This window comes from Lissotriton vulgaris, chromosome 3_1 (genome assembly GCF_964263255.1).
Source record: "Lissotriton vulgaris chromosome 3_1, aLisVul1.2, whole genome shotgun sequence".
In the NCBI taxonomy this organism is placed as follows: domain Eukaryota; kingdom Metazoa; phylum Chordata; class Amphibia; order Caudata; family Salamandridae; genus Lissotriton; species Lissotriton vulgaris.
This window is the reverse complement of record NC_141689.1, coordinates 1,747,034,409-1,747,061,675: the sequence shown is the minus strand read 5'-3', so window position 1 is coordinate 1,747,061,675 and position 27,267 is coordinate 1,747,034,409. Positions and strand designations below refer to the sequence as shown.

General features: G+C 47.7%; 1 protein-coding gene across 2 annotated transcripts in view; it reads left to right on the top strand.

Annotated features, from left to right (window-relative positions):
• Positions 1-27,267, top strand: part of PLK4 (polo like kinase 4) — a 217,631-nt gene that overhangs the window by 12,927 nt on the left and 177,437 nt on the right. For both annotated transcript variants that reach the window (XM_086962183.1, XM_086962182.1), the window contains exons 5-8: positions 9,983-11,015; positions 14,194-14,285; positions 16,429-16,781; positions 25,243-25,347. In XM_086962183.1, coding sequence (XP_086818309.1) covers positions 9,983-11,015; positions 14,194-14,285; positions 16,429-16,781; positions 25,243-25,347 — 1,583 coding nt within the window. The remainder of the gene's footprint in view (positions 1-9,982; positions 11,016-14,193; positions 14,286-16,428; positions 16,782-25,242; positions 25,348-27,267) is intronic.

Below are 27,267 nucleotides of genomic sequence, written 5' to 3'. Positions count from 1 at the left end.
GGTTCATTAACTGGCCTTTTGCTTGGCCTTGTGCGGTGTGTGATGAGGTGCTAATTCATGCCCTGACCTTTGCCAGACCATGTGTTCTCTCTGCATGATCTTCCTGGACAGTGTTTTTAGCCAGGTGCTCTGCTTAAGTCTTGCATCAAGAACTCCTATTTCTACAGCCCACTGGACCTGTCCTTCAGCCATTCCCTGTGGGCTCTCATTGCAGTGTCTGCCCTTGAGGTTCCTCTCCAAAAGCCCACTGGGTTTAGCCTTCAGAAGTGACCAGAGGTCTCTTTATGCAGCCCATTGAGCACAGTTTTTAGCGGTGTCCAGTGTACATCGACCTTCAACAAGATCCATAGTTTATCACCTGGTTCCCCCAGTGTCCACCAGGCAAGTCCTTTGGATGCTGGACTCTTGGTGCTGGACCTTTTAGTTTCTGTCAGGCTTTGTGCTCAGAACCTCTAACCTAAATGCAACTTCGCGGAATCCCTTTATATATACAGTAGCATCTTCTGTGATTTTCGTGCATGTTCCTTATTACTCCAGGTCCCAGGCCCAGCTCTCCCTGTACTGCTGCATCACTCTTGCTCCTGTCTTCTCCTTGCTTTTCCCCATTTTTGGAGCGCTGTCTCCTTGCTTTTCCCTCATTTCCACTACCTTTTCCCGAAGTTTTATATAGCACGTTTTGACCGGAAATCAGGTATCAGAGCGCTTTACACAAGCACCAGTTGCGTTATATGAGGGCACATTCATTAAAACATTTCTTTTTACTGCTTTCTCCTGATTTCGTTCCCCCCACACCCCCCTATTTTTAGGTCTCGGCCTGCGTCGCACTGCATAAGCAGTGGGCAGAGTCCGAGATTTTATGTTTTGGCTACAGTGCGGCTTGAACCCACCCCTCTTCTCCATTAGCTGGCTTCCTAAACGGAGGCCAGCCATTAGAGGAGAGGGGTGTCACTCTGTTCAAGCCCCGTCTTTTTGCGATTCGGGGGCGTGTTTTTTGCAGTTTTGAAGCCGTGACGTCATCCGTCACTCAACTGCTAAAAACACGCCCCGCATTGCGAAAATGTCGAAGCTTTGCGGCAGCCATTTCAGGCTGACCGCCGCCAGAAGTCGTCCTCAGGTGAGTGCTTGTTCCTTCTGGGTTCAAAGGAAACAACATAAAGCTGTAGGCATGTCTACGCAGCCCTCCGAGTAGGTGCCTGCAGTCAGTATGCAGCAGTTAAAAGCAAGGTACTGGGAAAGCGATCTTGCATTTTAAAGCTTCAAGCAGGCACTTCCGCGCGAGCCACCTGGGGCAGGGAGATGAGGGGCGTTTTGGAAGCAGTTAATTTGGCACTGTAGCTCAAAAGCTCCAGGTGAGGTTATCGGCCACGTTTAGTGTAAATATGACTTCCATCGGTCACGCTGATCACAGGACCTGTGGCAGACAGTCGAAAATGGTCTTCCGATGGGGGAGTGAAGGGCGGGAGCCTCACTGGGGGAAGCTGCGTCCAGATAAGGCAGAGGCGCCGTTTTAGTGCTGCACGGAGGGGCCCCCTCCTCTCTCCAGGGAAACGAGAAGCGGCGAGGCTGGCAGCAGGATACCACCTCTGCCTCAGGACCACGCCCCCCTTGCTCGCATCGACCTACATTATAGAGTCTTAAGCAGCGGCATGTTTTGACGCATATCTGTCGCGTACTCAGGCATCATTGCGCAACCCAAATATGAAATCCCCGGTTTGCTGTAAGCAAGTCGGGACCTCGCCTGAAGATTACAGGAGCCCCAGAGTTCAGCTGAGGTAATAAGCTGAGCGCAGCGCCTTGAAGTGGAAATCACCGTTAGATAACACCTCGGTGGTAGTAACTATGTTAGAAGACACGGACACACATTTGTTTTACATCTGGGCCGGTCAACCCACCGTGCGCACTCCCCGTGAGTGAGCCCGCTCCCGCCAAGTGCCGCCACTGCTTGCAGCTGTGCTCGGCCCTCGACCGCCGGAGCTGCTTCTGCCCTATTTGTATTTTTGTACTCCTGCTAACCTCGCATTTTGCCTCCGTGTAATCTTTGCTTTGCTCTCCCCTGTTGTTGTGCTGCATTTTGCCTCCGTGTTTTCTCCGCCTTGCTCTCTGTGACTCTCCTCCTGCTTCCCCCTTGTTGTTGTGCTCGGCCTCTGCCGCGTCATCCCCCTGCGTAATTTGTACTTCTGCCTACTTTGCTACATCTTCGCCGTGTGTACTTAGTTTTTTTCTGTGATATCCTTCGTCCGCTGTTACCCCTTTTTTTGCTGTGCCCAGCCCCTGCTGCGTTTCCCGCCACCTCCCCGCTCCCCGTCGCTGCTCCCCCTGCGGCCCCGCCCCTTCCCTCGCTCGCCCTTCCCATTCGCCACCCTGCTCCCGCCTCCCAGCTGACCCTCCCTCCCACTGGACCATAAATGGAAGAGTGAACACGGTGGTGAGCAGTGACCTTCGTCCCTCTGGGCCGGTCACCCCACGCACCGTGCGCACTCCCCGTGAGTGAGCCCTCTCCCGCCAAGTGCCGCCACTGCTCGCAGCTGTGCTCGGCCCTCGACCGCCGGAGCTGCTTCTGCCCTATTTGTATTTTTGTACTCCTGCTAACCTCGCATTTTGCCTCCGTGTAATCTTTGCTTTGCTCTCCCCTGTTGTTGTGCTGCATTTTGCCTCCGTGTTTTCTCCGCCTTGCTCTCTGTGACTCTCCTCCTGCTTCCCCCTTGTTGTTGTGCTCGGCCCCTGCCGCGTCATCCCCCTGCGTATTTTGTACTTCTGCCTACTTTGCTACATCTTCGCCGTGTGTACTTAGTTTTATTCTGTGATATCCTTCGTCCGCTGTTACCCCTTTTTTTGCTGTGCCCAGCCCCTGCCGCGTTTCCCGCCACCTCCCCGCTCCCCGCCGCTGCCCCCATTGCTGCCCCGCACCCTTCCCTCGCTCGCCCTTCCCATTCGCCACCCCGCTCCTGCCTCCCAGCTGACCCTCCCTCGCTCTGCCCCCCCCCACTCTCCACATATGGCAGAGTGGCAAACGCGCAGCGTTGACGCGCAGCGGGCGCGCCGTTTGAGCGCCAAAAGTGCGCCAAAGGTAAATCGTCTGCGCCCGACCGCGCCCAGTGCCAGGACCCCTGGCCCCCGCAGACACCAGCCCACCCGCCGGACCTACGACGCCACCGACTCACTCAACGCCGGTAGAATCCCGGGCTGCTATCGAGCCACCCTGAGACGCACCCCCGGACCCTTCTGCTGCCACTCCTGCAAGTTCACCTGCACCACACCAGCACCGACCAAGCCGAACTCCAGCAGCAACCACCTCAAGTGCATCCTGCTCAACACCCGCTCCGTCCACAGACACGCCGTCAAGCTCTGGAACCTGCTCGACACCACAGCCCCAGACGCCGCCTTCCTCACGGAAACCTGGATGAACGCCTCCTCAGCGCCCGACATCGCCATCGCGGACGGCTACAAGATCACCCGGAGGGACCGCGCCAACCAGACAGGAGGAGGCATCGCCATCATCCACAGGAACTCCATCCGCATCACGACGACACCCTCGCACCCGCCGAACACCTGCACTTCCAGATCCACATCAACCCCAAGACGACCCTTAGAGGCACCCTCATCTACAGACCCCCGGGACCACGCTCACAATTCAGCGAAGACATCGCCGACTTCATCAGCCCGCACGCCCTCCCCTCCGCTGACTACATCCTCCTCGGGGACCTCAACTTCCACCTGGAGAACAACAACGACCGCAACACCGCCACCCTGCTGGACAACCTCGCTAACCTCGGACTCAAGCAACTGGTAACCACCCCCACCCACTACGCCGGACACACCCTCGACCCCGTCTTCTCATCCAGCAAGGACATCGCCTTCAGCCACGCCACCGGACTCCACTGGACGGACCACAGCTGCGTCCACTTCAGCTTCAGAAGGACCACGATCCACCACCACCAGGAACAGGTTGCACGCAGAAGCTGGAACAAGATCACAGCCGACCAGCTCGCGACTTCCCTGAGCAAGAACCCACCCACCAGCGCAAAGAACCCCAGCCAAGCGGCCACCAACCTCACGAAGTGGATCAGCGACTGCGCAGACGACCTCGCCCCTCTGAAGACCCCGCCCAGCAGACCCGGCAGCAAGAAAGCCCCATGGTTTACCAACGAACTCAAGAGCTCCAAGAAGAACTGCAGAGCCCTCGAGAAAGCCTGGCGCAGAGACCCAACACTGGACAACATGACTGCCCTCAAGCTCGCCACCCGGAAACACCACCAACTGATCCACGCCACCAAGAAAACTGCATTCAAGGATCGACTGGACAACAACGCACACAACAGCAAGGAACTCTTCAACATCGTCAAAGAGCTCTCCAACCCCAACGCCGGAAACGACATCACCCCTTCGCAAGACCTCTGCAACTCCCTTGCCTCCTACTTCCACAACAAGATCGCGGATATACACAACAGCTTCAGCACTCAACCGACGCACGCCACGACCGAACCACCGCCACCACCCTCCGCGCCTGACCCCGATCAGCACCGAAGACACCATCCGCACGATGAACTCCATCCACTCAGGATCTCCGACCAACCCCTGCCCTCACCACGTCTTCAACAAGGCAGACGCTGTCATCGCACCCCACCTACGGGACATCATCAACACCTCCTTCGACACCGCCACCTTCCCGGAGAGCTGGAAGCACGCCGAACTCAGCGCTCTACTAAAGAAGCCATCAGCCGACCTCAAGAACTACCGCCCCATCTCGCTGCTCCCGTTTCCTGCAAAAGTCATCGAGAAGACAGTCAACAAGCAGTTGGCCGCCTTCCTCGAGACGAACGGATCCCTCGACCTCTCGCAGTCTGGCTTCCGGGCCAACCACAGCACCGAGACCGCCCTGATCGCAGCAACCGATGACATCCGAGCCCTGCTCGACAACGGGGAAACAGCGGCCCTCATCCTCCTGGAACTCTCCGCGGCCTTCGACACGGTCTGCCACCTTACCCTAGTGCAGCGCCTCAGCAACGTCGGAATCAAGGAGAAGGCACTGGAGTGGATCATCTCCTTCCTCGCCGGAAGAACACAGAGAGTTCACCTCGCCCCGTTCAGATCAGAAGCCACCGAAGTCATCTGCGGCGTTCCTCAAGGCTCCTCGCTCAGCCCAACCCTCTTCAACATCTACATGAGCCCCCTCGCAGCCATCGCACGCCAGCACAACCTCAACATCATCTACTACGCCGACGACACCCAGCTTATCCTCTCCCTCACCAACGACCCCACCACCACCAGAGCCAACCTACACGATGGGATGAAAGAGGTAGCCGAATGGATGAAGAACAGCCGCCTGAAACTGAACTCAGGCAAGACGGAAGTCCTCATCCTGGGCTCCTCGCCTGGGACGACTCCTGGTGGCCCCCCGCCCTGGGCACCGCACCCAAACCGACAGATCACGCACGCACGCAACCTGGGCTTCATCCTGGACTCCTCCCTCTCCATGACCAGGCAAGTCAACGCCGTCTCCTCGTCATGCTTCAACATCCTGCGCATGCTACGGAAGATCTTCCGGTGGATCCCCACCGAGACCAGGAAGACGGTCACCCAGGCCCTCGTCACCAGCCGTCTGGACTACGGCAACTCCCTCTACGCCGGAACCACTGCCAAACTCCAGAAGAGACTCCAGCGGATCCAGAACGCCTCAGCACGACTCATCCTGGACATCCCCCGCCGCAACCACATCTCCGGACACCTGAGAGACCTGCACTGGCTCCCGGTCAACAAGAGAATCACCTTCCGTCTCCTCACCCACGCACACAAAGCCCTACACAACCAAGGCCCAGGATACCTCAACAGCCGCCTCAACTTCTACGCTCCCAAACGCCAGCTTCGATCGACCGGCCTCGCCCTCGCCGCCGTCCCCCGCATCCAAAGAGCCACCACAGGGGGAAGGTCCTTCTCCTACCTCGCCGCCAAGACTTGGAACTCCCTCCCGACCCATCTCCGCCAGACCAATGCCCACCTCTCCTTCAGAAAGCAGCTCAAGACCTGGCTGTTCGAGCAGTAGCGGACCCCCCCCTCCCCTAGCGCCTTGAGACCCTCCGGATGAGTAGTGCGCTATATAAATGCTTTGATTGATTGATTGATCTTGTCTTACATACAACTCATATCCTACCTAATTAAAGCCTCCCCCGTGCTCGAGAGAGGACAATCTGTGAGTATAGACCAGATGTTCTGGTGACGGAGGGGAGGGGGGTGCGGAGTGCCCCCGTCGGTGTCAGGATGAGGGACGGTATCCAGACCGAAGGAGTTACAGAGCGGTAAAACCGGGGCTGTCGGGGCCCGGGGACGTGCTCAGACTGCCTCCTCATCACAGACAGACCCAGACGGGGAGCGGACTCCTGGCGGGGGTGAGGGCGGGGCAGGGGTGGAAGTGATGGAGAATAGGGAGCAGTGGTGGATGGAGGTCGGTGGAAAACACGGCGTGCGCCGCTTCGGTCGCCACTCTCGGCTGCTTCCTCCCATGGCCCCGGCTCTGAGCGGCATCCCAGGCAGCCCCTGGCTGTGCTTGCTTCCCTGCCACCTGGCTGTGCTTGCTTCCCTACCCCCTGGCTGTGCTTGCTTCCCTACCCCCTGGCTGTGCTTGCTTCCCTGCCCCCTGGCTGTGCCTGCTTCCCTGCCCCCTGGCTGTGCCTGCTTTATTCCCTGCACCCTGGCTGTGCCTGCTTTATTCCCTGCCCCCTGGCTGTGCCTGCTTTATTCCCTGCCCCCTGACTGTGCCTGCTTTCTTCCCTGCCCCCTGGCTGTGCTTGCTTCCCAGCCCCCTGGCTGTGCTCGCTTCCCAGCCCCCTGGCTGTGCACGCTTCCCTGCCCCCTGGCTGTGCGCGCTTCCCTGCCCCTTGGCTGTGCTCGCTTCCCAGCCCCCTGGCTGTGCTTGCTTCCCTGCCCCCTGGCTGTGCTTGCTTCCCTGCCCCTTGGCTGTGCTTGCTTCCCTGCCCCTTGGCTGTGCTTGCTTCCCTGCCCCTTGGCTGTGCTTGCTTCCCTGCCCCTTGGCTGTGCTTGCTTCCCTGCCCCTTGGCTGTGCTTGCTTCCCTGCCCCTTGGCTGTGCTTGCTTCCCTGCCCCCTGGCTGTGCTTGCTTGCTTCCCTGCCCCCTGGCTGTGCTTGCTAGCTTCCCTGCCCCCTGGCTGTGCTTGCTTGCTTCCCTGCCCCCTGGCTGTGCTTGCTTGCTTCCCTGCCCCCTGGCTGTGCTTGCTTGCTTCCCTGCCCCCTGGCTGTGCTTGCTTGCTTCCCTGCCCCCTGGCTGTGCTTGCTTTCTTCCCTGCCCCCTGGCTGTGCTTGCTTTCTTCCCTGCCCCCTGGCTGTGCTTGCTTTCTTCCCTGCCCCCTGGCTGTGCTTGCTTTCTTCCCTGCCCCCTGGCTGTGCTTGCTTTCTTCCCTGCCCCCTGGCTGTGCTTGCTTTCTTCCCTGCCCCCTGGCTGTGCTTGCTTTCTTCCCTGCCCCCTGGCTGTGCTTGCTTTCTTCCCTGCCCCCTGGCTGTGCTTGCTTTCTTCCCTGCCCCCTGGCTTTGCTTGCTTTCTTCCCCCTGGCTTTGCTTGCCTCCCTGCCCCCTGGCTGTGCTTGCCTCCCTGCCCCCTGGCTGTGCTTGCCTCCCTGCCCCCTGGCTGTGCTTGCCTCCCTGCCCCCTGGCTGTGCTTGCCTCCCTGCCCCCTGGCTGTGCTTGCCTCCCTGCCCCCTGGCTGTGCTTGCCTCCCTGCCCCCTGGCTGTGCTTGCCTCCCTGCCCCGCCCCCTGGCTGTGCTTGCTTCCCTGCCCCGCCCCCTGGCTGTGCTTGCTCCCCTGCCTCGCCCCCTGGCTGTGCTTGCTCCCCTGCCTCGCCCCCTGGCTGTGCTTGCTCCCCTGCCCCGCCCCCTGGCTGTGCTTGCTCCCCTGCCCCGCCCCCTGGCTGTGCTTGCTCCCCTGCCCCGCCCCCTGGCTGTGCTTGCTCCCCTGCCCCGCCCCCTGGCTGTGCTTGCTCCCCTTGCCCCCTGGCTGTGCTTGCTCCCCTGTGTGTATGTGGCTCTATGTGTGTGTGTGTGTGTGTGTGTGTGGAGGCTCTGTGTGTGTGTGTGTGTGTGTGTGTGGAGGCTCTGTGTGTGTGTGTGTGTGTGTGTGTGTGTGTGTGTGTGTGTGTGTGGAGGCTCTGGGTGTGTGTGTGTGTGTGTGTGTGTGTGTGTGTGGAGGCTCTGGGTGTGTGTGTGTGTGTGGAGGCTCTGGGTGTGTGTGTGTGGAGGCTCTGGGTGTGTGTGTGTGGAGGCTCTGGGTGTGTGTGTGTGTGTGGAGGCTCTGGGTGTGTGTGTGTGTGTGGAGGCTCTGGGTGTGTGTGTGTGTGTGTGGAGGCTCTGGGTGTGTGTGTGGAGGCTCTGTGTGTGTGTGTGGAGGCTCTGGGTGTGTGTGTGTGTGTGTGGAGGCTCTGGGTGTGTGTGTGTGGAGGCTCTGGGTGTGTGTGTGTGGAGGCTCTGGGTGTGTGTGTGGGGAGGCTCTGGGTGTGTGGCTCTGTGTGGATAGCTTTTTTGTAGGTGGCTCTGTGTGGGGGTGGCTCTATGTGAGGGTGGCTCTGTGTAGGTGGCTTTGTGCGTGTGGCTCTGTGTGGGTGTTAATGCAATAGGTCATGCATTTGGGAGCGATTAAGCTATTGGCATTGTAAATGACAATGGCATTTATTTATGATAAAAAAAGTCCTGAGCAAAGCCAATAGCTCTACCTTTAATAATGCTGAGACCATTGCATTGTAAATGCTTGTTTTGAGTGCCTTCACCTTGTTTTTACCTCGTTTTCAGTCCTGTCTCCTTCCTTTTTCACTCGTTTTTGGAGTGCTCTCTTCCTGATTTCCCCTTGATTTCATTGCTTTCTCCCTGTCTTTTCCTTGTATTCTTCGACTGATCCTGTCTGGATACCCTCAAGGGTGATTAGCGGTGCTCTGCAAATCCGAGTTGATTGATTGACTGTGCTTCGAATGACTGTGCTTCACAGTTGCCAAGTGTGCCTATTCAGATCCCTTTTGTTTGCTCCCTATCCAGTAACCCTAGCACCTTTTGTACTCATTCGCATGCCCCTGAATCTTCAGCACACGCACTTAGGCCACTTCCTCTAGCCACTGTGTGCAGATGTACCCTTCATCCACTCTTTTTACCCCGTGATGTGCCCTGGGGACCTAATTGGCATTGGGTGTGTCCTTTGGCTGTTCACTCTCTGCCATAAGCAGTAGCAGAGTTATAGTTGACCCTCTTAGAATAGCTACTACTCAGATTGACCAACGAACACATCATATGCATGTTTAATCTTTGCTGAAAGATAACACTCACCCCCACTTGAGCCTTAGGTTCTCCGTTAATCCAGTCTTTTGAGCATTAGTTAATTTGTGAGGAAATATTTTGTGAAGCCAACTTAAACCGACATTTACCTAAGCTTTATTTAAAGTTTAGAAAAGGGCAGGTATGTGTTGAAAACCACTTCTACTGCTGTTGCAGGTTCTAGTCAGATTGTAAAAACCCTACACCTCGGCAAACATAGAAAAGTCTGAGATTGGACAGGATCCTTTGAGGAAAGTTCACGTGTAGTCTTCCTTGATTGTAGCTTTAAGCTGCTCAGCGTGTGGTAAGGGTGGGGAAAGCAGGCATAGTTTAGGTAGCTTCATTGCTGAGGAGGTGTAATACCCATTAACAGTACGACAGCGGTAGTAATGTATGCATTGGTAAGGCGGCTCTTCAGTGGTGGGTTTTTTTTTTCGTGCACCACTTTTAAGACATTTTTGTTAAAACTGAGGGGGTTATCAGAGTGCTTTCTGACATTTTAGTTGAAACTAAATTTACACCAACAAATGGAGAGATCACGTTTGTTAGTCTTTTCCCAAGTTGTAATTAAGGAATTTGGTATATTATTCATGGTCGCGTAAAATATTTAGATGCAAGTTTCTCATGCATGATATTCGCTTGGGTTTTTGAAAATACTAAATATGTTTTTATTTTTCCAGCTCAGCACTTCATGCATCAGATTGTAACTGGAATGTTGTACCTGCATTCACACGGCATACTACATCGAGATCTTACTCTTTCCAACCTTCTGCTGTCCAGCAACATGAATATCAAAATTGCTGATTTTGGTCTTGCGGCTCAGTTAAAAATGCCTACAGAGAAGCATTTCACTATGTGTGGGACTCCAAATTACATTTCTCCTGAGATTGCCACTCGAAGCGCACATGGACTGGAATCTGATGTGTGGTCGTTGGGGTGTATGTTGTACACTTTCTTAGTGGGTCGGCCTCCTTTTGACACAGACACTGTTAAGAACACATTAAATAAAGTGGTCCTTGCAGACTATGAATTTCCAAGTTTTCTTTCAAAGGAGTCTCGGGACCTAATTTGCCAGTTGCTGCGGAAAAACCCAGCAGATCGCCTTAGCCTTTCCTCGGTGTTGGATCATCCTTTTATGACCAAAAGCTCATTGTCGAGAAGCAAAGAATCTGTGGCTGTGGAAGACTCCATGGACAGTGGACATGCAACCATCTCTACTGCCTTTACTGGGTCCTCCTATGCCAGTAAAAGTGGACGTATTCAGGATAATAAAATTTTGGCTGGTCCGCCTCTCCCAAACAAAATGACTGTGTTCAACGATCGAAAACCCTCAAGTTCATCTGTGGATGAAGGCAACTTGTGTGACCACAGAACTACCAGTCACCGGGATGAAAGTGACTGCTCAAGCAGGGGAAGGAAAGGACAGATCACAGATGAAAGGCCACGCTCCCGCTACCTTCGGAGGGCCCACTCTTCTGACCGGTCTGGCAGCTCACAAAGCCAACCTCAGGGAATGCCTGCCTCTGTAGAGCGATGGCATTCTGTTGAAATCCTTACCAGGTTGTCTAGTCGACCTACAGGCACCGGACATGTAGGCAGTGCTTCACCTGCTCACAGCCTTGGAGATATTCCCCACATATTTAAAGACAATGCTTCAAGTGGCTATGGCTCGTTGGGCCGGCATACCTCTCCACCTGTTAAAGAAAATGCACGGTAAGTGTGATTCTTCTGGAAACATGAAAATATATTGAATACATTTTACCATCTATTAAGAATGTGGGCCCTGGGGAATTTGGCAGCTGTCAAATACTCCTTTATAAAGCAGCTATTGCCAGCATTGCAGCGGTGCGGGGAAAGAGAATCACTGTGATGATATAGTGAAATTACTGTCACCAATGTGCAGTGCAGAAAATCTGTCCTTAACGGGGCGTACGTGATCTGAACTCTCATTTGACATGGCCCTTGGGCAGGGACTGTACCTTAAGCACTTAAAAGGGCTTTCTGTGTAGTAGTTAGGGGAAGAATGTTTTACACAGGACAAACACAGTTCTTTGACTGTTTCTTAATAGATGAATTTCAAATCTTCCTTTAACCCCTTCACTGAGGCGGCTATTCCGCCGCAGTGCTAAGGGGGCGCGGCGGCCGCTTGCTGGTGACGGAACCGCTCCGTCACCAGCGTCGGTGGTGCTGTGCTTATGACGGAGCGGTTCCGTCATGGCCCGCCCCGCTCAATGGAACGCTCAGCGCAAGCGCGGAATTCACGCCGCGCAGGAGCGCCGAGCGGGCCATGACGGAACCGCTCCGTCATCAGCACAGCGCCACCGCAGCTGATGACGGAGCGGTTCCGTCATCAGCAGGCAAGGGGTTAAAAAATATGAAATGGCCCGTGATCATCTGGTAATAAGATCTGTGGTGAAGAGTCAGAGATATGTTATGTTGCTGGTCATGTGCATAGTGTGTTTATACCACCAGTTTCATATTGCAGTTCTCTCTTGTCCAATTACTCGCAGTCTTTAATATTCTTGACTTGTTTAGTAATTAGCAAGCTCGAACTTTAGTGATTTGTTGGGAGTTTTGTCATTCTTGGGGAGGAGTATGTTAGGTAAGGCTCAAAGACGTTCCTAGAGTACTGTGGAAGGCCAGTGTGCTTGAGAGTTTTTCAATGTAGAGGAGTAAGGAGGATAGAACTCATTCATACAGGGCGTTCGCTCATTAACTGCTCGCTCATTCATCGTTTCCACATTAAGTAGAATCCCCTGGGGAGGACTTTGGTATTTGGTGGTTTGACAGTTTGTAGCAGTATTTTAGAAGACTGTCCATTCTATTCCGGTGGATCCATCATCAGTTCACTGGATGCAGAAGCCAGGTGAGTTGATATCTCTTTGGAGCTGGCTAAGAAATCCATGCGTCTTGCATGGGTACTGGCCGCCCTTGGCGAAAAAGAATTGTTCCTGATGGACAAGAAGTTGGTTGGTTCAGCTTGCTCTGTTAATTTTGCTGTTGCCTGAGAGAATGAAATTAGTGTAAGACCTTAGTTTGTCTCTATGATCATGTACAATTGTGGTGCCTATATGTTGGATTGATGGATAACTGAAATTAGGAAAGGCTGGTACCAGCCAAAGCCCTACATTGTGTAAGTGATTCATGAGTTCAAGGATGTGTGCATGGTCCCTGGCGTGTCGTTAGCAGGCAGTGGACCTTGCCACGAGATGGATTCATCAAAACCTCAGGGTGGAATGCAGCCTAGGCCCTTAGTTAGTCTGTTGCAGTGATCTCCAGCGATACCCTCAAAGCCAGCAGCAGCTCACCATTTGCCATTCACCAGTTTATGGGTGAAGGGCTTAGCCCAGTTTCAAGCCCTTAATGACGTTTTCTCGGCTAATTAGGACACTGAAAGAATAAGCAGGCATGTGAATATTTATTGGAAATCCCCTCACCCCCCTTATGAAGTAAAATATTTCTTTGAGTCGTTCAGTCATTTCGTCGCTTATAGCTCCTCACTGATGCTAGAACTATCAAGCTTAAACTACTAGAAATGAGCTATACAAGATTCGTGAAGCTGTACAATCTGCCGTCACTTTTTAATGCTAGTTAAGTTGATATCGGACTGCAGCTATAAGCACTTTGTTCTGAATTTCTGTTATAATGACTTTGAGTATGAAATATGGCCTATGCAAATAGAATAATATCACCATAAGGGTTCAATAGGTATTGGATCAATTGCAGTGGTATTTCTAAACTATAACTATGCACAGAGATGTGATTTGTGATTTTCTGTAACTCACCACTCCTAAATGAAAATGCTTAAAATGCACCCTTTCTGTTTTGGTTGGTAGTTTATTTTTTGACCTAAATAATACGTTTTTCTAGTGAACATAGTATCCATTAGGGAGGTGGCAGACGAATCGAGTTCCATACTACTTGTTATGACATGTGCCGTCTTTCTTAATTACTCTCATGGCGAGTGCCGTGGATCGTTGCCCTGTCTAGTGTTTCAGCAAGAGCTGTAATTTAACACCAATTATGCGGGGGCCGTGAAAAACAAGTAATTTCCCTATTATGAATGATTTCTTAATTGCAACTGAACCCATGAGGCATTAATTACCTTGTGACGGAGCTATGGCCATTTATCATACATACCATCCCTATGGACTACTTATGGCCTCAATCGGGGAGCTTGCAGTGGTAATCGCAACCTGGCATAATTATGTTTTTCACACGAACAAAATACTGCTTGAAATCGTTCTCTGTTTGCACTAGTTTGCAGACTAGAAGATCGGAATATATGACACAAACTTGTAATCTAAAATTTTCAAACCTGCTAACTTCTGAAGAAGACAAGGTATGTACTTTTAAAACAACTGATTTTGGTCTTTTTTTCTGGGCCAGTTTCCCAACACGTCTAAGAATCCGAATGTGCCTTGTAGCTTTATCTCCCTATGCATAGGTAGTTGAAGCTCTTTGGTGGGAGATCCTTGCTGTCTGTAGTTGTGGTTGCCGACATGGAATTTGTGATTGTTTCACAAACCTTTTCAATTGTGACTGAACTAGTTTAAAAATAATAATTGACAATGATAAAGTTTTACAAAGCTTAGAAATGTGATTGATATTGGAGAGTCTGAGTTGCGCATTGAGGCATCCAGTTAACACCCTAATCAGTCACACAGCCCTTGGTTGTATGATTTGGATATTTTTTAGAATTCTGTAATAGCTTGATCCTTTTATTTTTCTTTACTAATTCCAAAGACTACAGGTTTAGTTTTACTGTTTTCTGCATGTCATGGCCTGTTTTAAGACCTATTTTTTACGATTATTCAACCCGATTTATACAGTAATATTGCCATTTCGGTGTTCTTCAACCATGTTTATTTTTGTACACTTTACCTTTTAGCTCCAATTTGCCCTGTCAAAAAAAAGGGGGCGCCCTAATGCAGTCCAAACCTGATACAATACAGCAGTGGATCGGAAACATACAAGCGAACGGTATGAATTTTCTTTTATTTTCATGAATTTCTATTATGAACCATTTTACCCAATTGAGTTTTTAAGTGCATTGATGAGCATATAACACGTCCTTCTTTAGTAAAGTCAATAATATTAACGTACATTGTGAAATAGCATACTTAAAGCTCACCCACGTTAACGTGATAACATTACTTCACCTATATCAGATTGTCTTTTGATATTTTTAGGGAAAAGAGCAGTTGAAAGTAAACCAACATTTACTTCAGGATTCTGGAACCACTGTTTGTTATCTATACTTCTAGCAGTCACCCATGTCGAAGTTATTTATAGTGTTTGCTATAAACTGCATATCTACCAGCTGTGCTATACTTAAACTTGTCACTGCATAGTCAGATAGTCCTGGGGCCTTGCTACCATAGGGTTAAAATAGACAATTTCTACTTAAATCGGACTTAATCGTGGAGTACAGGAAGGATCAATTTCTTTTTAATATCTGTATTTGCACCCTGTCTAGTTGCTATACACAATGGACCCCTTTATTCTTGGAGAAAGCAAGGGTTATTAACATAAAATCGATGAGTTTAGCAGATTGATTTTTGGATTGGAGTGGCAGCATTCCCATTTTCTTCTAGATTGCATGGAATTCTTTAATGAAGGGGTGATCAGTTTGTTAAACTTGTAGCCATTCTGGTCTTCTCTTACAGGTAACTCGAAACTATCTGCAGCATCGTTTTGCGAGTGGCACCTTATGGGCCAGTACTGCTTACCTTAAAGCCATAACACCATGCAGTTGTTACTACAGTGTATAGAAGATATCTCAAAATAAGTGACAAGGCCTCTGAAACTTGTTTTTTTCTTATTCTCCTACTTTGGCATGGTGCATATAAAAATGTAAAAGGTGAGGCTAGCAGGTGTGATTGGATTAGTTTGGACTGGAGGAGGCAGAACAGAGGTCTATGTTTCAGAAGAAGGAATTTCCCAAGCTCGGAAGTTGGTGCAAAAACAAAAATTCACATTTCCCAAGTTTTTAGAAAACTGTTGCCTTGTGCAAGACTTTTCTGAGTGAAGTTTTGTAGTTTAAGGAGCTGGTAGCATGCTCTCCTATCGAAAGGTAGAGATTTTGTTAGATTGCTACATGTCACCTTTACCCAGAGTAAATATACAGCAACCTATTTGAATTTGATCAAACGACTTAATTGCATTGGCTGTGCCATATGAGTAGAGTAGAAAAACAAACTTGCACTGTTTAATGACTTGCTTCATTATAGGATCCCTTAATTGTATTGTGTTGGTGTTTATGTAACACTTTCCTGCCCATTGCTAGGTCCAAAGTGCTTTCTTGTTTGTGCCCAAGTAGCTTTTCTGTATATATAATGAATTTAGTGCTTCATAGTCCTGACAAGGTCATACAGTGCTCTTTGGGTTCCTACTTCCGCTTCGAGTGCCTGGTAGAAAGGGGGCAGTTGCAGTGTGGGCTACAGGGATCAGTTGTTTAGAGTGCTTGAAGTGTGGTAGGGTACAAAAGCATGGAATGCAGTAAAAAGTGTAAACGAAAGCCGATCATGCAATGATACCCACCATCTTTACTTGGAGAGTGTGTAAATGGAAGTGACTGTTCAGGGTCTCTGTTTGTTGAGCAGGGCATAATATATGGGCTGTACTCAATGGGGAACCGGTAAGAACATACCATTAGTATGTGGTCCACTCAGCAGCACCTGGAGACCTGATCTGTCAGGACTTTGAATGGCCATCAGGTAGCAGTTTACCTTTATTAACAGTCAATTGACATGTAATGAGACCATGATACGTCTGTCATCTTAGAGGTTTGCCTCGTACTTGACAGAAGTGGCTGTGTTTCATTTAGAACAGGAATGCGACTGTGGAAGTCTTTCCTACTTGTTTACTGACTTGTAAACTGAGCAATTATTTGTGTTTTTGCTGATGGTTGAGTTTAGAATTTTCGACTTATTTCCAAATGAGAAGAACTTGTTGAATCCAGTTGTCGTCTGGATTAGCATGAAGTGTTTAATAGGTGGCTTCCAAATTTTAGAGTTGTTACTGATAAATAGGAGGCTACAATGTGAGCTTTTCAGTGATTGCCATTGAATTTTCCAAACCTCACATTGTCTTTAATTTTGTTTTGTATCCCTATTGAAAATAGTTGCGGGCCATGATGTCATTAGTAATGCTAATGGAGTTGGCTGTATTCCAGTTGTGCAGTACCAGGTGACAGGTCGTTCATGGAGTGATGTGAAGAACACTGATGGCTCCTTTGAAATGGGTCACTCTGAAAAGCATGAAAAACAGTGGCAAGTACAGAAATTTGACCCCCTGGAGCAGTGCAAACCAGAAAAACATCTAGATCCTGCAAATTGTCTTCTCCCATCTGGAAAAAACAAGATCATTGTTCACAAACGTACACAAGACACTGGAGCAAATTGCCTGAGAGCCACTACATCCCCCTTAAATGCTTGCCGTCTGAAACCTATTCGACAGAAGACCAAAAACGCTGTGGTATGTATAATGTGTGTTTCTATTTCACATTGTTGGTATGATGGAGCCTCTCCAGATTCTTTGTGCCTAGCTCTAATGCAAAATAGTGCATCTTAATTTGAAGAGGATTTGAGCAATAAAACAAATATTTAAGTGCTCATTAAAACATTATTCAAGTTCCATTGAAACAGCACCTACTGCTAGTTTATATTGAGGTGGCTATTTCATACTGTCATAAACCTAAAGGACCATTTGTGTTAACACTTTAAAGTTGCACTAAGAAACTTTCCAACTTGATGCAAACATAGAGAAGCGCATTTCTTAAGAATAAATCTATTTACCACAGTGTAAATTATCTTCCTGGAAGGCTAGAGTAGCCTCTTGTAAAGCAAAAACAAAATGCATTACTGGCTTGGCCAAACAGGGGCAAGTTTAACACTGGAGTGACACTTCTTGCTTTGTAGTTAAAATTTTTGATGTGTCAAATGGTACACAGTTTGGTGCCATAAGTGGGAGTGAGCAGATAGAGGGTGCTAGCTGCGAGAGCGTCCAGGTCCAGGGCCTGTAGACAACAAGTAGGTGGGCTGAGTTGCACTTTCTCAGCCAGGGTTCGTTCATTGGGGACAGATGACACATTCATTTTCCCTCATGCCTCCTATGTTTACATTCCTGCTCGTAGTATCCCAGCACACAGGTACCAACTTTCTCCCCCTCATGCTACCATCCCATTAAAGGGCACCTACCTACCTACTCGCTCACCTTCACCCTACTCTCATTTACAAACAACTAGCCAGCCCCAACTCAGTGAGCCCACCCCTTTTATAGTATACTTGCTCACATTTGTCGCACCCTTTATCCTCTTTCGTCTCACTCATAGGAAGCTGACCCCGCACACCTGTGCATTTCACTCACCTACAGGCAGGTATGTTCAGATTGCCCTGACTCTGTTCTCACTAACAGATCTTTAACCAGCAATCTCCACTCACCTTCACCCTACTAACAGAGCTCACTCATCTCTCACTGTTCTCACTCAGAAGTAGCTCATCCCTCTATCTTCGAGCACAGACTAATTTGGAGATAAAACACCTGAATAACTTGCAGCCCTGCCCTGCCCACCCACTCGCACCTCTATTGTGGTAACCAAACACTCGGACACTATGCTCACTCACCAAAAGACCACCCCACTTATCCTTGCACTCTCTTTAATCACTGGTGGACACTGCACTCGCCCTCACATTTTTTATGCAGAGAACCTTCCCAACTTACCCTTTCACAATCATCACATGCATCCCAGCCACCTTTTGCGTCCTCCATCTTCACTCCCAGTTTGCTGGCCTCTAGCACTTTTCTCACTTGCAGGCAACAATGTATACTTTCCTCTCTTACATGTAGTACATTCTGCTCATTCTGACACCAAACTCACAAATATCCTATTCCGTTCAACCTCGCATACTTCACACTCGCAGGCTGCACATTTCACTCACGCTCACATAGGTTTCCCACAGTATTAGCCCGTCCCACTCATTTGCTTTCAGTATCCTACTAAACTGGTCCTCAGCCATTCTTACTCAAAAACAATTTACCCATACAAGTGATAATTATGCATTACAGTCCAGGGCCCAGCTACCACTCCTCTCACTCGATGTTGTGCTTTACTTGAACTTTGTGCAGCGCTTCACTGTCTTTTTGCTGGTTTTGTGCAGTGGAAACGCCTCGCTTATACAATATGTTTACTAGTGTCATAGGCAACCTATCTTCACTCTACCCTTACTCACAAGTAGGTCTTCACACTGACTGAGGTTATATTTACTCATATGCAGTCAACCTTTCTCAACACATCTCCAATCCAATCCACCTATCTCACAATAACCCGGCACACAGGATCTTGATACCCAGGTACATCCACTCTCAAGATTAACAACAAAAGCAAATTTCTGTAAGTTTTGCCTGTCTTCAAAGCTGTCAACTATTTTTTTCTGCTGTTTACCTTATGAAGGTGCTTATGTTGAAATGCCAGTGAACTGAGTTAATGATTCCTGGACACCCATCTTAATTGATGTTCATTGTGAGAAAGTGCCTTTTTTGACATGGTTGGCCCCCACTTTTTGCCTGGTATTAGATGTGGTTTTTACTGTAGTGCACAGGGTCCCTGCCAACCAGGTTCCCTGTGCCGCTTCTCTAAAACATATCCCCAATTACTACTTATACCCCCTGTAAGTCCCTAGTAAGTGATACCTTGGGTACCTAAGGCCTGGGAGTTGAAGAGGGTCCCTTGGGACCCCCTCACTAGGACCATGCCACTTCCCTTGCAGTTTGCATGCCCTTGTGAGGCAAAAAACGACAGTCAGCATACCAGACAGCACTGCCTGTAGGTATAGGTAAGTCACCCCTCTAGCAGGCCTTACAGCCCTAAGGCAGGGTGCACTATGCCACAGGTGAGGGCCTATCTGCATGAGTAGTTATGCCCCTACGGTACTTAAGTCCACTGTGAGATTTATTAAAACCTGTACTGAGAGGGCACCTCAGAGGTGCCCCCTGTAAACCTACCAACCATGGTGTGTGGGCACTGGCTGGCTTTAGGCAGCCTGCCACACACACATACATGTTTCAGGACCCTTGGGCGGAGATCCTCTGATCTCTGGAGCCAGAAACAATGCACATCCTGGGCAGAGGTGTCTGGCCTCTTCTCCCATTATGGGGGTTTATGCCTCCCTCCTACAGGAGGGTATCATAATAGAGGGTGAACAAAGCTAACACATGGAGATGATAGACTGAGCGCTGAAACTTTTCAGACACCCCCCCCCCAGTCACAGATCTGGGTAGAATCCTTCATTCGTTAGCTCCATTCGCCACCTTAGTTCAGGCTTAGCTATATGCAAATCAGTCTTGACCATGTGCCTCATGGGAACAGTCCAGCCCGAACTGCTAAGCCAGGTCTTCCATGAACTGGAAACAAGCTTCCTGGGACCGTTTCTAGGTAACGCCCTTCATCTGCCAGGCTAGCTTGAATCCAGTGGCAAAGTGAGCAAGGAACCCACTTCTGGTCATACCCTGCCAAGTTAGGGCAAACAAAGCAAATGCAAGGAGATGATGGACTGAGCGCTGAAACCTTTCAGACACACACCCCAGTCACAGATCTGTGTTGAATCCATCATTCTTTAGCTCAATTTGCCACCTCAGTTCAGACCCAGCTATATGCAAATAGAGGGTGTAGTCATCCCAGGTAAGGTGCCCATTGGCCCTATTTGCTACTCCCTAAAACACCCCTAAATCTAGTATTTAGGTGTCTCCCTCAAACCTGGAAACTAGATCTGCAGCGACCATAGAAGGCGACGACAGCCCTGCAGAGAAGCCTGAAGAGGACGACTGCCTTGGCTTCAGCCCTACCGGCATGTCTCAAGCTCCGAAGAATCTGCAACCAAAAGAGACCTCTCTTGCAGCCATCGACCTCTGAAACCACTGGTAGCACTGCTGCTTTTGGAAAAAGACTCCAATCTTCTGTGGACAGCGTACCTGTCCAAAAAGAGACCTACTCCAAGGATCCTGAATCCAGGCGGATATACGTCTCTTGCCCACTCTGCACCCAACGCCCACAGCCCAAGTCTGAGTGGCTCACCTGTGCAGTGAAGTCTCCCTGGCTATCCTGACCTCATGTCCAGCTTTGGCTCTCCTCTCCTGCCCTTCACAAGGGTACATGCAGCGTGAATTCAGAGGCTCTCCCTGAACGCGACTGGCTCTGGTAAAAAGACACGGCGTCGAAAAGCGATGGTGTCCTTACGAACCCCTAAATCTCTACTTACCTCTACTATTGTTGATCTCTTTTTTTGCAATCTCTGGTACAGCGCCTGCAGGCCTGTTTGTTGACAATAGAATCCTCACTTTAGAGCCCTGGGTGCCTTACACTGAAATTGCACCCAGCTGACCCTGTGCCGCTGGTGGTGTATGTTTGGTGCTGCTTTGAGTCCCCATGCTTAACCTAACTCCGAAAGCTTGGCCTATGCAACCGATTTACCTACTGGCAAGCAGTGTGGCTTCGAGCACCCCCAGTGTCCTTTGAAACGCACTGGGCCGAACTCCAATTTTGAACTCTGCACCCAGCTGCTGGTGCTGCAGTTTTGGTATTCCCCTTACCGACTTTTGGTCCCGAAGACTGAAATGTAAGTATGATTCTTACCCGTTTAGCCGTAATATTGTTTTCCCCATAGGATAACATTGAACTGTTCAGAATTTGCACTAAGTATTGACTTTTGAAACTGACAAGTATTTTTATTTAAAAACGTACTTACCTTATCACGAGGATCGTGGTCTCAAAATAAAGTACAAACTAAGCATTTTTCTAAAATTGGTGTGGATCTGCTTCTTCAGTCCTGAGTCCATTATTGGTCAATGTTGTGTAATAAATGTCTTACACTCCTCTGTGTTAGGCCTAAGGCTGCTCACCCACACTAACACTAATAGAGCACTTTGGGTTTTGCATTGAACCCTGTACACTTTTGATGAACCCCTGAACTCTGTGCACGGTATAACCACTTACAGAGACTGCTTCCTTCAGTCATGTTTGTGTGTACGATCACTTTTTTTAAGAAAATCAAATTCAGGATTTGTCTCTCTGCGCGGCCATTTAATGCTCTCTTAAGCAAAACCAAAGGGGATGATGGACTGAGTGTAGAACAAAACAAGCACTCACCCCCAGTCAAATGATGTGGGTTTAATCCATCATCATTCTTTAGCTCACTCCGCCACCCCAGTTCAGACATGGTCCTATGCAAATCAGTCTGACCCTCTGCCTCATGGGAACAGTCCTGCCCGAACTGCCAAGCCATGTCTTCCCTGGGCCTGAAACGAGCATCCTGGGACCAGTTTCTGGCTATTGGGCCGTCATCAGCCAGGCTAGCTTGAATCCATCCTTTATCCCCTTTGGTATCGCTTTGTTTGCCCTAAGTTGGCAGGGTATGCCCAGACTTGGCTTCCTTGCTCACTTTGCCATTGGATTCAAGCTAGCCTGGCTGATGACGGTTGATTAACCAGAAACCGGTCCCAGCATGCTTGTTTCCGGTCCAGGGAAGACCTGGCTTGGCAGTTCGCGCTGGACTGTTCCCATGAGGCACAAGGTCAGACTGATTTGCATATGGCCATGTCTGAACTGGGGTGGTGGAGTGAACTAAAGAATAATGGTGGTTGAAACCCAGATCAGTTGACTGGGGGTGAGTGTTTGATTTGCTCAAGCGCTCCGTCCATCATCCCTTTTGGTATCGCAATGATCTCTGGTTGATTTTAAGTTTCCTGCCTCTGGCTCATACTTGCTAGACTAGTCTTAAAATGCACACCTCTCCTATACAAATCACTGATTATCCATGGGCCATGCCCAAGGTTCATGCTTCCTCTGTTGGATGCAACAAGTTCAGCATTTACACTGCTCACCAGAGAACGTTGCTCCCCAGGCTTGCATATTCATATGCTTTTTTCAGTGAAGTAACACACAAGTAAAGCCACTTGTCACCTGCTTCTTTCTGAAAATCAAAATCTGCTTTTTTTCGTCTTTGATCCATTTCACTTTAAGACTGCCTGTTTGTATGTCTGCCCGGCAAATATGTCTAAAAATAACCATCATTTAAATGTTGAAGGAGGCGGTGAGCGTGACACCATCTCCACTTGTGCAGTGTTGGGGGGCTTTACAGTAGTGTTGTACACTTCCAGCATTTCTCCCCATATTACAACTTACATCCAACCCCACCCCCATTCTCCTTTGCCACTGTGCCCTAGAATTTCAATTTGGGTGGGCTATCCCGACAGACATTTCTCCCCCAAATTTACCTTGTCTCCAAGTTGCCATCTTTTGCTCCGTGAACCCACCAGCTGTATGTTCTTGCTTGTAAACTTGAACGTCCAGGAATTCCTCGCCTTCAAGCACAGGAATGATATTTCAGTGACTAGATGCAATGACAAGACATTGCGGAAGCATGTGGGTAGAGGGAGCGAGGCGGAGTGTTTTTTGTTCGCTAAAGGTGTGCCTGAATGTAAATGAATCTGCCTGTGATTTTCAAAACTTACAGTAAGTGTTTTTTACGCAAGTTGGGGATACAAAAAGATCTCCAGTTAAGTATAGGGTACTGGTAACAGTATCCAAGTTGTGTGTGAAATGAAGGGGTACGTTATATTAGATACCAAAGGAGCAGTGAATGCCAAAGTGGTAGCCTGTTCATTTCAGTTTATAAGAAACTGAAAACAAAAATAAGATTTTGATCTCTGTGAGTGAATGGTACTTTAACATGCAAACTTATGTCAGTGCCACATGTTTCTACTGAATGCTTTTACTCTCTAAGGACAGGCAGGTGTGAGCAAGTCCTTTGGCCGCAGTAGACTCGGCAAAATGTCAAACTTCACAACTTTGATTTACTTCATGTGTCCCAGTTTGGAGCCGATGTGAAGTGGAAGGGGATCCATTATGATCGACGTTTTCTTTGCAGCGTTTTCCCTCAGTCACAAATGTATATGCCCTTAAGGGAAGGTAGCATGTACCTGGAAGTTGATGAAGGGCATCTAGTCAGCTGTCGAACTTAAAACATCCTTGAGGTAGTCCAGTTTGATTTAAATGCACTATTCACAATGTTATAAACATTGCTTTTTGTGAAAGCTTTATTTAAAGGTATTATTGCTGACCGTTATGGTTATTCCAAAAAGTCTGCAATGCTTTATTAATTCTAATGTATGCACATGCATCAATGCTCTGTTGCAATAATGATTGCGGATGGATTATTTGCCAGTGATTGAATGAGGAAGACAGTGATGGAATGAGGTATTTTGACATGTGAGTCTGTTCGCTAAGTGTGGTTGCACTGATCTGAAGTGGCAAACCCTCCTCCCTAGGTGTAATGTGAGCATTGTGTTTTCACATAACACTGACCACTTTACTGATATTATGAATACATGTACTATATGTGTTAATAAAATATTTAAATATCTTTTATTATGTTTCATATATTAGACTGTTGGTCACTGTACAATATATTGTGGTATTGACAAGTATGATTTTAATTAATACCTAATTGGAAATTATTGTATTTAACTATTTCACATCCTTGTCCTTTTGGGTCTATGGGTCACTCTTGTGGTTTATAATAATATTGTTTTGTGACTTGGCACCAAAACGTGTATGTAAACCAAGATGAGGGATGCATATTGTGCCATTAACCTTGTCATTGGGGCATTATGCACCTATTGCTATATTAACATTCTTAATGGAGCGATCACTGTTGTGTAGTCTTAACGGCAAATGTCTGACATTGGGGGAGAGGTGGAGAGACTTCCACCCTTGGTCCCCAAATACTGAGCAAGTGATATTGCTTCACGAGTGGTTTAGTAGTAGGTGTGCAGCGTAAGCTCGTCCTCCCTTTTTGCCCCATGGACCAGTATGACTGCCTTGTGGAGTGTGTGGCATATGAAGGAAAAAAGGACACAATCTGACGAAGGAGTTCGACTGTGGCATGGACTAATATTAGGAGAATTAAGAGAGCGAAATAGTTTTTGACTGGGTTTTGAGCGTTTGAGTGGAGGTGTTTGTCAGGATACATGAATGTTAATGCACAAGAAGGGAGTCTGAGTGGATAGCTTGAGCACATGCATGGAATTATGGAAGAATACACTATTTAAAAAACATCCCTACAAAGAAAGCCAACTTTCAGACATGAGGATGGCTACTATTTGTAATACTAATAGTATAACAAGGATGATGCTCAAACTCACTCTTTCCTGAGGGATGGCCCAATATAGGGAGGTTACTAGATGGAATGCTTTTTGTTCAGAATAATCTGAGGGTTCCTTATCCTGGTCTACACTGGATGATTGAAGCATTATCTCCAAACATTTTCAAATGTTTCTTGAACTAGCCACTAATTCCTTTAATGAAGCTGTTAGAGATGCACTCTTGCTAAAATATGATTCCATTACATGTAGTTCACAATCCTACTGTGGTTGTCCTGGCCAGAGGTGTGTAACATTCACACCTGCCTGGGGAGGCCACCACTCACTTGCTTTTACTAATTTGCTCAGCCCAATCTCCAAAGATTAGGTTGTGCTGACAACAATTGTGCATCGGAGTGGATCTCCGTTGGCAAGCTCATGTCTGAAGGGAAGGCTTTGGTGCGTGTTGACAGTGAAACCACTGTGTGCGAAGTCAATGCTGTCTGTAATGATTCCCATAAGAATGTGCCCAGGTAAAAAGCATCTGTAACAAAACAGTGAGTTCAGCACTCCTGTTGACACGGTGTCCATAAAGTCTGATTGACATGCATGAATATATGTTGCCAATAAACACGCAAAAGCTACTGCAAGATATATTCATATTCCCAAAATATGTGCTTATCTAAAGTGCTGTTAACAGAATTGGCGCAAAGGCGTCTTTCTGTTCAGTATTTAGTGTGTGTAATTTTGTGTGAACTTGAGATTTTAAATGTATCCTTTTGAATGGTATTTAAATTTTTAGGTGAGCATCCTCGATACAGGTGAAGTTTGTATGGAGTTTCTAAAAGATCAGAGCTCTCGGGAATGTGTTAAGGAGGTGCTACGGATATCTTGTGATGGTTGTCAGGTAAGAAATAATATTTTCAGCACTGGACATCCTTGTGAATGCTGTGATTTCGTTAAGGCTGAATTTTATTTTATTTTTTCAATAAGTTTTTTCTTAGTTGCTTATGAGGTGAAGACTACCAGTGTGCTTAATCTTAAAGCATCAATGGCGGTATTGTATAAGTCAAATGGGAATAGCTAAATTACAGATGAATAGGAAATCTAAGTACATGTAGATCAAAAATGCATATACTGGCGAGAGGCACACAGTAAGTCCTACAACAGATGGTGGGAGAGCTTAAATTGTATTAAGGAAGACTGACAAAGAGCCACAACAGTTATCACACTGCATGTGAACCTGATGGGGAGGGTTGTGAACAAAAGGAAAAGGCACAATGAGGATGAGTACTGCTGTGAGGTATGGTGGCCAGGTATATTAAATTCCAATAAACTAAAAAAACGGACTAAAGGGTTGAACACTGCCACAACGCACGGTGAATGGACATTTCCAATCTTTGAGAAAGCAGTGACCTTGGTACTTAGGGACAGCAGTAGTGCCTAAACATGTGGGTGGTGGCTCTGAAAGTAGTAGATCAAATGGTGAAGTGCTCTGCTAAAGTCCTGTGCTCGAGCTGTAATTTGAGGCTATTCTTCAGCTTGGGCTCTTCATTGATTTATGAACAAGGGTATCTTCAACTGTGTGCTGCATACCAGTGTATTTTGAAAGAGAATCCTTTTTTGTTTAAAAAACATGCTTATCAATTTAATAGGTAGATTTTTAGAAAAGTGTGCATCACTCACCAAGCGAAGAGTAAAACATTAAGAACAGTTTATAAAATATAAATAATCATTGGGTAACCAATAGAAGCTGATAGTTTACAAAAGCAAACAAAATACATTTTGTTTGTAAATTCATTTCTATTGAGAGAATAAAACACAGAATTAAAATATTATATAACTAGTAGGAGATGTAAGCAGTATAAAGACATCAAAGAATGGTAAATTCTGTTTGAACAAGAATAATATTTAGTAATATCGGCAAATCTGATAATAAAAAGCAATACTGTAAGAAGAGATGTGTGAACGTTACATCAGCATAATAAACATGTTTTCTATAAGGAAAGATGTTTTGTTTGTGTATTTTGTTGTAAAATATGGAAAGAAGGAACGAACAGAAGAAAATGGAGAGAACAGAGAATTTTTTTTTTTAAATGGGTGTTATAAGAGGGATGAAGATAGACATGTAGTAAAAGGCAACCATAATAAATCAGATTTAATCCCTAGAGAAATAGAAGAGTGGGAAACTGAGGCAATTCTGTGTTCATCACATATCAAATTCCACCAAAGCAAAAATATTATTTTAGAGTTATCTTTCCAATAGGTTAATATGACTTTAAAGGCGATAGCAATAAAAAAGTCAAGTAAAATAGTTTTGGATGGAAGATGGTCGAAGTCAGCAGATATGGTACCTAAAAGATATTGTGAATAGCAAATGGAAAATCACAAGAAAAAATCAAGACATTTCGCACCATACAAGTGTATTAGCAAACCTTCAGTGGAGAGACATGACCACCAAAAGGGAGAAACAGAGTGGTCAATTTTGTGTAAAAAGAGGGGAGTAATAACTCTTTTCTAGATGAAATACAGGGATTGTGTAATATTAGCAGCTTTAGATGTTTTGAAAATCTTTTGCCCCAATTGGTCCCATTGATGAACAGAGTGATTGAGCTAAATCTTGTTCCTAAAGGAGGTTAATAGGAGATTTACTTCGAGTGGTGATAGGTGAGAATAGAGTTTTCTAAATAAGAGGTACTGGGAGTGGGGTCAAAGAGAACTTGAAATAAGGGTGTTACAGGACTGAATGAAGTAGGAGCAGGGTTGGAGTTATAGTTTTGTAAAAAAGTTTTGAGAGTAGGGGATAATATATTATATTGATTAATAC